The 10,643-nt window shown below is 40.9% G+C and overlaps 1 protein-coding gene across 1 annotated transcript; it reads right to left on the reverse strand.

Moving 5' to 3' along the window:
• Positions 1–359: 359 nt before the first annotated feature.
• BTG4 (BTG anti-proliferation factor 4) lies at positions 360–4,256 on the reverse strand. Its single transcript, XM_032838400.1, has 4 exons — positions 4,077–4,256; positions 3,443–3,580; positions 2,398–2,596; positions 360–618 (listed from the first exon to the last, which is right to left on the reverse strand). Exons 1-4 carry the CDS (start codon positions 4,247–4,249, stop codon positions 436–438), a joined length of 693 nt encoding a protein of 230 aa, XP_032694291.1. The 5' UTR covers positions 4,250–4,256; the 3' UTR covers positions 360–435.
• Positions 4,257–10,643: the final 6,387 nt, after the last annotated feature.

Raw genomic sequence — 10,643 nt, forward strand, 5'->3', positions numbered from 1 at the left:
GCCAGGAGACCATATCATATGGATCACACTCTCCTAAGTGAAGATCTGCCTGCTTTAATGGCTATGAAGAAACACAAGCTTTCAAAGCTTTCTTGCAAAAACACTGAACTAGAAAGATATTAAAAACATAGTACGTTTATTTCAACTGTTCCTTTTCATAATTCATTGAATCTTATCACAAGTCAATATCTTCATTCTATTACCTTACTGAATACATTCATTAGTGTTACATAAAACTTCACATAGAATTAAGAATTAAAAGTACAGCTAAGAACATAACCATGATCTGTGTGAGATCATTCATAGGTACAGCACCCTGTCCCTGATGGGATTACTTTTTCTGTTTCTTGGGCCTCAAACTCAGATGCCCTTTTGTTTTAGAGAAAATAAAGCAGCTCCTCTGAGCTCTGTCCCACCGAGTGCCCAGCCACCACATTATCGGTTCATGTTGACCCAGTGGTACCTGTCCACCCGGGGGAGAGCAGCGGGCCTCTGTCTCTTGGGATTTTTATGCAATGCGGGATAAGTGTTCCCCAGGAGGCCCAGGTGGCCATCCGCCACATTCTTTTTGCGGGAGACATGGAACCAAGATTGAAAGGGTTGTTTCAAGTTTTCAACCTGGAAAAAAAAAAAAAAAAGGTGAAAAAGAAGGTATGAAGGTCATCTCTGAAGTAATAGGCTAGACCGAAGTACTAAACACAAACCTGTAACTCAGAAGCTGAGCCTTTAGAAAGTACAGTGAGTACAAATGAATAGAAATCAAGGCTGCTGATGATCGTTGGAAAATGGTCTAGCATGAGGGGTGGTAATAAAGTCATGTCATACCTTTTAACAAAATTAAGTCTTTAATCCCACTAAAATACTTAAAAACAGATCTTCAAGTTTCTGTATATTCTTGGGATCTCTTCTACCCCCACCCGTCCCCTCACCGACTTAACCCAAAACTGCCCAATCGTAACCTCTAGGGCTGAGGTCTAGAAATATCCATTTTCAATATCCCAAATGACCAATACAGATGTTTTGCAGAGCACACTCTGAAAAGACGTTCTCCAAGTGTATAGCTGGCTGTAGATCTGATCCCTAGATGGAAGGAAATCTTTCCAAGCATAAGAACAAAATTAAGGGTATATATGTCATTACATGATTTTAACTTTTATATGTGCAGAAATATATAATGAACCGTAGAGTTTGGAAGCAAACTACATAAAAAATACTTGCCAATAATATGAAAAGGAGTTAAAATATTTCTAACCTTTGAAGAACCTATAATAATATATTAAGGCCTTAAATGGTAAATGGGTGAAGAACAAATTCATAAGACAGTAAGTACCCAAAACATTTGGGCACGTGGATTGTTTTTTTTTTTAAGTTAATACTTAATAGTCTACAACTGATAGGGTCTTTAGCAAATTATGTCTTTTTAAATGAGAAAAACCAATTTTAGGGAAAATGATAAAACAAACCCTTTCACAAGGAGCTGCTCAGAGCACAAGTAAACAAAACCTCCTCGAGGGTATTTTGGCCATATTCAGAACAGTGGAAGGTCCATATCCTATCACCCCGTAATTCCATGTCTGAGAATCAAGTCTCCAGAAATAAATTAAAATTCTGTCATCTCTACAAGTTATCACAACAACAAAGAAATAATCTAGACGTCTGCCAATAGTAGATTAAGTACATTACAAGAGAAAAAATAAGTATTAAAATGTTAAGTATTTAAATTGTCTTAACATGCATAAGGGGTTAATTTCAGAAAACATACAAACAAGTATATACATACAATGTCAATAGAGGGTCTGTCTAGATCACCACGGTTTTTCAAATTGAGGGTTGCCACGATTTCTGGGTCACGAAATTCATTTAGGTGGTTGAAATCGATTTAATTGAATAGCAAATATGGAGGGCATTATGCCAAGTAAGGATAAGTATTGTTTCATGAAACATATTTCCCACACACAAATATGCAGATCTTTCTAGGAGTTGTGGTTAACACATATTTTATTTTATATTTTTTTAGAAAAACTGTTCTTGTGGTGGGATTACAGACCTTTGACCATTTCTTAATATTTCAAGTTTTCTACAAATGGTATGTAATTTTCTGCTGCTGAGAAAGCCCACTAATTTTCAGATTTAATCGTGAAGGAATTTGGATTAAAGGAAACTTGTGTCCATATACTACATGGAAAAACAGTATTACACGAGATCGTGTAGCTCCTGAGCACTCAATCAAGTAGTGGAACTACATATAGAAGAAAAAATTTTTCCAGAATGTTACTGTTGTGACTTTTAATCTTTACGGGTTTTTTTCTGTTTTCCACTTCTACAGAGAACAAATTCTTTTCAGAATTAGAACAGAAAAAAAGACAAAGCGTAGAGAAGAACTGAAACTCACTTTACCTGGTAAATGCTCTTTGGATTGCTCACTTTAGGAATGATCTGCGGTTTTTTGTTACAACTCTCTTCATCCGAGGAAAGGCCGGAGTTGTAGTCCAAAGTGGCCCTGTTAACAGCGCAGCTGATCTGTTGGGAAAGCTCCCATTCCTCCCACCTGCCTTTAAAAGAAGCAATTGTAAATGGATGATTTTTCTCACCATACCTAAGCAGGAAAAGAAAATGAAGTATTCATTAGGGATTCACAATTTCACAAGGTTTTTTTGTTTTTTTTTTTTAATCTCTACTCTCTTGTATAGACCACTCACTAATCTGCAAAAAGTTATTTAAAAAAAAAAACAAAAAAAAAATGGAAATGGTTTGACAGCAAAGCAAAGTAAGAGACCTTGTGACCTTCAGCTACTACAGGGTTATAAATTTTTTTTTTAAGATTTATTTTATTTATTTATTTATTTATTTATTTATTTATTTATTTATTTATTTGAAAGAGCGAGAGACAGAAGCAGGAAGAGCAGCAGAGGGAGGGGGAGAAGCAGGCTCCCCACTGAGCAGGGAGCCCTATTCGGGGCTCGATCCCAGGACCTGGGATCATGACCTGAGCCAAAGGCAGTCACTTAGCCAACTGGGCCACCCAGGCGCCCCACACAGGGTTATAATTAATGGGGGTCATTCTGCAAGGGTTCTCTTGGTGAATTTTTCAGAAAAAGACAAGAACTAGTTTCTTTCATTTCAGCTAAAGGACGGCATTGCAACTTCTCACCCCCTTGATACTGCCTATAATACTTCGTCTTTATAATCTACGGTTGGCAATGAAGTGCAGGGGTTCCAGTCTGATTTCAAATGCTGGGTCAAGTCTTTGTGCTTCTAGGCCATCCACTCCTAGTAGAAGTTCGTGTGAATCAAGTTTGCATCGGAAACCTTAACCAGCCAGTGCCCTCGGCAGCTGCCGCAGGGCTGTGAGGGGTCATCTCTCACGAAGGTATACAGAGCTGGCTATGCAACCCACGGTTTCTGGGGTCACAGGCACAACCCCTCCCAGGAGATTACTCACCTACAGCACACTTCAAAGGGATCCACCCATAGGGTCATCTCCTTTGGAAGTCCCAGGTGAGAAAAATCCACTTTACTTTCAGCACAAGCTCTTTCTAGAATGGGATCTTTATTCTGAGTATTATTTATCCTGATACACCTTTTAAAAGCAGAAAAAGCAAAACAAAGATGTGGCAACAGGCGCCTTAATAGAAGAATCATGTGATGGGCAAACAGCTTCAGTACTCACAGCTCCCCCGCAACCTGAGACCCCCACCCCCACCCTCTCCAGCTGGGTGAGTAGAACCATCGATTTTTTGACACAGCTACTCAGACTGAGTTACATCACTAAGTCGCTCAATTAATGGGATGAACGTTCTCTGTGTATCTTTCCTGGTGAGCACAAGTTAGAGACTGTGTGATCCACCTCACATAAGGGGGTTTGTTTTGCCCTGTAAGTCTTCAACTGTATTTAAACTACATAGTTTTCGACGACAAACTGCCAGCCGCTGCACCTCTTTCTTTCAAGCCCACATTCAAGTCAGTCTGAGCCCATAACACTTCTGTTGCTCAGACTCTGCCACCAGAATCCTTATCAATGGTGATCACTCGCTTGTGACGGACTTCCCTTTGCCATCGTCCACAGCGGCTCTCACCTGAAGGCTTGCCCTTTGGAAGGGAAGTCAGAATGCCAGTGACTTCTGTAGGTTTCAAACAAGATCCTCATCAGCTTTTCTGCGAAGTCTCTTATTTGCTGTTTACTCAGCTTGTCATGTTTTTTCACTAGTCTTGTGACAAAGAAAACAGCTGTTGCAATTTCATCCCTCATGGTTCAAGAGAAAGGAGGAGGTCTGCAACCATCAAAAGGAAGCGAGGATAACGAAACAGAGACCGGGTCACACTGGTTATCAGCATGGAATTGCCATTTGGAAGTTTATAGACCTTATGTTTAAAATAGAAATCGTTTGCTAGTCCTTCATGAGCAAAATAAGCACATCAATACTAACAATTAACAGAACAGCCAGGAACACCAGTTCCTCAACTAGTCAGTTTTTAGTGTTTTCAAGGAAAAAAAGACTTTAGAACTTTAATACACGTAAGCAAAAAATGAAACATTATACAACTTAAGTTAAAAAAAAAAAAAAGTCCTGATAAGGGACAGTAAGGTATACCAAGTACTACTTTTTAAAAACATGTTTACAGAGAGTAAAACATTTCAGGATACAGTAGTTCTAAATGGGACTCTCAGGTCACATGCTTTAAGTAAAAGTTTAACTTAATCAAACATACATTATACTTGCCAGAAAAAGTGCTTTAGCCCCAACTGAAAATGAGCCAGTGTTGGAAGACACTCTCCCCTACATGTGTCCTGTTAGATTTAGGCTGAAGTTTATATAAGTCAGGGTCCCGGAGCCTGTCAGGTGTTTAACCTTACACAGGTGTAGTCTGTTAGGGTACTTAAATAGCTTCGTCCAGGTCCCCATCAGATTGCTCCCTGGTATAAGTAGAGTGAGTCCTTTAAAATCTGAAAATCTAAAAAAAAAAAAAAAATTTCCACTTGGATTTGTCTCTTCTATTTTGCCATTAAAGTCTTGTCTCCTATGATGTAGATTGAGAATCAATCAAGCCTTCTCCTCCCACCATATCCTAATAGCCTATATTCCAGGAGTTTTGTCTCTAATGTTAACTGTCAACATATTAAAGAATTTTGTCTTGGATCATGCATAAAACTTATGGCAACTTTCTTTGAACAATCGCGGTGTTGACTACACATATTTTTTGCTAGAATGTTTATTTGCAAAATAAGTAGAAGAGAACTTGGAGTTTATCTATTCTCATTGGTTCTCAAAGTGTGGGTCACTGACCACCTCGTTAGGACCCACTGGGCTGCTTGTTAAAAATGAAGATTGGTGGACCTTATCCCAGAGCCACTGAATCAAGGCTTCTAACGGTGAAGCCTGCGAACTGGTAGTTCACGAGCTCTTCCAGGTGATTCTTACACCCACTAAAATTTAAGAACCACTGCACCTGGCATCTAAGTCTTTAAACCCACCGTAAGGGGTCACTCAGGCTCCTCATCAGTGAGAAAGAATTCGTCCCCTTAAAAGGAAGCCCATTTCATTTCTGAAAAGCTCCCAGTCCCAAGCAGGGTTTCCTCGCCCTGAGGCATCAATCCCTCCTAATGGAAGCCTTGGCTCTTCCCTCTGGGACTGTAGACTAGACTGCATCTAAGGCCCCCTTGCATGAAGACACTTCAAATACCAGCGCGTCAGCCTCTCCTGAGTCTTCTCTTTGGAGGCCGAACCTCCGCTTTTAACAGTTCTTCCCGTAGACGCGTTCCTCCCGCTTCACCATGCGCAACGCTCACCCGGGGAGGAGTTTCAGGTGTGTCGGTAAGGTTTACTTACAGTGCGGAGCCCAGAACGACACCCAGCGCCCCAGGTATGCTCTGCCATGGCAGGTCAGAGTGGGACTGTCTCCTCCCTTGTGGCAAATACTGTATTTCTAGAACGCAGCCTCGGGTGGCACCCACCTTGCTGGCAGTGCGTCCAACCACCTCCTCGCACTCAACTTGCGAGTCGTCTTTTTTACTAATGCTATTGGTTTTCTATCTTTTTCTCTTCCTGCGCATCTTAAGGTTTAAGAATATGGGCTTTAGGGGGTGCCTGGGTGGCTCAGTTGTTAAGGGTCTGCCTTTTGCTTGGGGGCATGGTCCCAGGTCTTGGGATCGAGCCCCAGTGCGGCTTCTGGCTCAGCGGGAAGCCTGCTTCTCCCTCTCCCACTTATCCTGCTGGTGTTCCCTGTCTCACTGTGTCTCTGTCAAATACATTTTAAAAATCTTAAAAAAAAAAAAAAAATGGGCTTTGGAGTTAGACCCGGGTGTGAAGTGCAACTTTACGACTCACTTTCTGTGTAGCCTGGAGCAACCTACTTACCTCCTGAACTTTCCATTTCTGATCTGTGAAATGGGAAGGACAAGAGTGACCACCTCTCCTGCCGCACCCTCCCCCTCCTGCCGGGTTGTTAACAAGATTACAAGCAATAACGCATGAACACATCTTGTCCAGAGAAAAGGGAATACAGCAGAACTGATTAAAAAAAAAAAAAATCAGCTTAGAATCAAGTGTCATCGGATTGAATCCCAGTCCTCCATTTACCAGAATTTAGGGAAGTTTCTCAGTCTCTCTCATCTTCAAAATCTCCTCTGTAAAAAACGGGGGTAAAAAGTGTACCTATAGCCTTGGAATCAGACTTCCAGAGCTGGAATGCTTTGGAGGGTTATGGGAATTAAATACAAAATGCCTAGAATAGTACCAATTACTCTGTAAAATTCTCTGTAAATGATATTACTACTACTACTACTATTGTCTTATGAGGCTCTTGTCCAGATTGAATTATAAAACTGTATGACGTATTTAGCAGAGTGCCTGGCATATCGTAAGTCCTCAAAAAATGGTAACCTTTCTTATAATAAAAAGTTTATATTTATCATCTTATTGTAAGTCTTTTCTAATGCTTTGTGGATTAAATGGGGTATAAAACAATTGCATACTTCAGTTTTACCTATCCTATTCCATTGTGTTAAATTTAGACCATCACTATAAGGAATCAAGATTATTTGTGACCCAATTCTGTCATTCAATACATTCTCCTATCGTTTTAACTACCTGTTACCTGTAAATTTGGCAAGAATGTATCCTGCTCGAGTCATAAACAAGTTGAATAGAACAAAGATCAAGCAGGGGCACCTGGGTGGCTCAGTCCATTAAGTGCCGGTTTTTGATTCCGGTCATGATCCCAGGGTCCTGGAATTGAGCTCTGCATCGAGCTCCCTGCTCAGTAAGGAGCCTGCTACTCCTTCATCCTCTGCCCCTCTCCCCGTTCGTGCTTTTTCTCTCTCTCCCTGGAATAAATAAATAAAATCTTAAAAAAAAAAATGATCAAGCAAAGGGCTTTGACAAAATCCACATGACTCTAGAACACATTCCAGTCTATTTAGAGAGAACATCCTATCAGTATTACTCTTTTGAAATTTTACATATATAGAGAGAATGGACTAGAACAGAGAAATAAAAATATTTAATGTTGTTACGAACTAAGATTTTCAGTGTAAGGAAATAAGGATAAAAGTGTAAAATCAGGGAAATTAGGTAAAAATCTTATAATGTTAAATCTGAAATTGTAGTATTATGAACTTGAGTTTTTTTTCCCAAAAAATCTGTATTTCTGTTCTGTCCACTGAAAGGTCTAGAATCAATAAGCAATCGAAACACTCATTTTGTAGTTTCTAAATACCATTTCTCACTTTAAAAAATTCCTTGGAGAGGGCACCTGGGTGGCTCAGTGGGTTAAGCCTCTGCCTTTGGCTCAGGTCATGATCTCAGGGTCCTGGGATCTAGTCCCACATTGGGCTCTCTGCTCGGCAGGGAGCCTGCTTCCTCCTCTCTCTCTCCGCCTGCCTATCTGCCTACTTGTGATCTCTCTCTGTCAAAGAAAAAAAAAAAATTCCTTGGAGAAATGGCTCATTCCAGTTCTAGTTCAGGCAATATTAGATGAGCCTGGAATGTATTTTACCAGAAAGCAAGAAAGCTATGCAAAACAAGTGGGTCATGTCAAAAGACGTGAGCCTCCATGAAGAGCTCCCATTGGCCAAAGATAAGTCATTCTGAACAGTATAATAGGTACTGAGGTCGTTCAACAAGTTCCCCTCTTCAGGGTCAACACCATCATCCCCCAGTTGCAGGGACCACCAGATGCTAATGGCTCAAAGCTGCATTTCTCACTGGGGCTCACTCTCGGGAACCACCTCACAGTAAAGATATCCTCCCATCGCCTGCAAGGGGTGGCCTGCAGTGCAGCCTTTGACTGGCTAATGTAGGGATAAAAACCCTGGCCCCCTTACAATTCTGAAGAGCCATCCCATCCCCAGAGTTCCCCATAAAATAGACTGAGTCCTCAATTGCAAAGGCGTCATTGGTCCACCTGTCCCTCCGCCTGGTCCTGTCTTTCTTACTCCCTCATGGGTATATCTCTCAAGAGGATTCCCTAGTGAACTTTCTGCATGCAGATCCCGATCTCAGTTCATTTCTGAGGAACCCAGTCTAAGACCGTTTGAACCAGGGATGTTTTATTTTTTTATTTTTTTAAATTTAATTTATTTTTTTTGACAGATTGCAAGTAGGCAGATTGGCAGGCAGAGAGAGAGGAAGGGAAGCAAGCTCCCTGCTGAGTAGAGGGCTCGAGGCAGGGCTCGATCCTAGGACCCTGGGATCATGAGCCAAGGCAGAGGCTTTAACCCACTAAGCCACCCAGGTGCCCCCTAGACCAGGGATGTTTTAAGGAAACAGTCTCTAAAATGGAATTTTGGAAGTGGATTACTCGCTTGCTGGCTGGAATAAAAGCTTCATTGCTAGTGGTAGTAGAATATGGGTAAGCATGGCTCCTGGCAACCTGGGCTGGTATAACTTGAAACTTTCACCAGTTGATGGATGGAGATGAAATAGAGATACTGTTATTGGAAATACAGATAGGATTGTGCTGGCTACTGTCGTATTTTTGATGGTCAGGAGGTATGAGAAACGATCACCTAAGGACTATGGAAATGGTGACTGAGCACCTGGGTGTCAAGTAATGGCATGACTTAATGAGGCTAGCTCAGTCCAGTGTATTAAGTATTGAAGTCTCTACTAGATGCCCAAAACCTGTAAAACTGAAATTAAGTTGTGACTAGGACCTTAATGACCTTCCACTTTCATAGTATCTTACTGATTTCAAATTTCCACGATACATTTCTTACTTCCTTTACTCCATTACAAGGGTCTCCAAACTGCTGTACTTTGGGGTCACCTGAATATCTTTTTTTTTTTTTTAAGATTTTATTTATTTATTTATTTATTTGACAGAAAGAGACACAGCAAAAGAAGGAACAAGCAAAAGGAGAGGGAGAAGCAGGCTTCCCACAGGGAGCCCAATGCAGGGCTCGATCCCAGGACCCCAGAATCATGACCTGAGCCAAAGGCAGACACTTAACAACTGAGCCAACCAGGCGCCCCTAAGTATCTTTTAAAAATACTGATGCTGGACGTGGGTCTACCAACAGACATTCTGACTGAAGGGGGATGGAGGGCATTCAGAGCATCGGGACTTTTGAAAGCTTCTTCGAGTGATTTTAATGGGCAGCAAAGATGGAAGCGTATGAAGAGGGAGCGCTCCTAGCCATTAAGGGGATTTCACATTTATCTTACACTCTTGATTGCTGCGTAATGCCTTGAGCTTAGCAAAGATCGTTATCACAGATTTCATCATTTATCCTCATCTTTTCTAGCCTTTGCTGAGATAACGTTTGCGAAGGTTGTTTTGTTGTTCTTATTTATGTTAGAAGTAAAAAATAATTGGAAATGAGGACAAGTAATCATATATTGCTGAAATAAAATTTGTTTGGGAGCTAAAGGCAACATATGCATTAGCATATCCTCAAATTTTTTCCTTTTCAAATGGTTAGTGTTTGCATCTATGATACTATAGTGGTGTCAGGTGTTGAATCATTCTTTCATTCGTTCACTTTCCCGGATGACATACTGTTACAGTGCATTTTGAGTCGGTGCAACACATTAGCTGATGAGGCTTTGAACCCTCCCTAGCAATATTTTTTGCAACAGGCCCAGGCAGGCCTTGGATGTTATGAATAGAACAGTAGACCTCCTTAGAGGTCAGGAAAAAACAAATAGAAACTAAACTTCATGCAAGACTTCCTTCAGTTACTTATTTGGGTGGTTTTAAACACCTTTGGTAAATCACCTCCTACGCATAATGACAACTAGAACTTCTATTATAATTGAGTTCATTCCGCGACTATTTCCTGACCATCTACTGCATGTGAGATGCTTGTAAATGCCATGGGATTAAAACATTTTGTTTCAACTTTCCTTTCAAGGGGTTTATAATCTAGAGAAGGAAACCAAATATGTATCCAAGTGACTATTTGGATACAGAGTTTCGAGATATGGGATACTCAAAAATCACTCCAAGTTTCCAGCCTCAGTAACAAAGACAATAATGTTTCATTGTAATAACTGCGTTCGGCAGAAGAGCTGGGAGAAAAAGAATAGTGGCTGGTTCAGATCCCATGTGCGGAGTTTTAGATGGCAATTAAACACTCAGGTAGTAATGCTCATTGACAGGACATGAGAATTCAGCAGAAGGTCTAGCTGAGGCCAGCCTAA

This window comes from Lontra canadensis, unplaced genomic scaffold (assembly GCF_010015895.1).
Source record: "Lontra canadensis isolate GAN:19392208 unplaced genomic scaffold, GSC_riverotter_1.0 scaffold104, whole genome shotgun sequence".
Lineage (NCBI taxonomy): Eukaryota > Metazoa > Chordata > Mammalia > Carnivora > Mustelidae > Lontra > Lontra canadensis.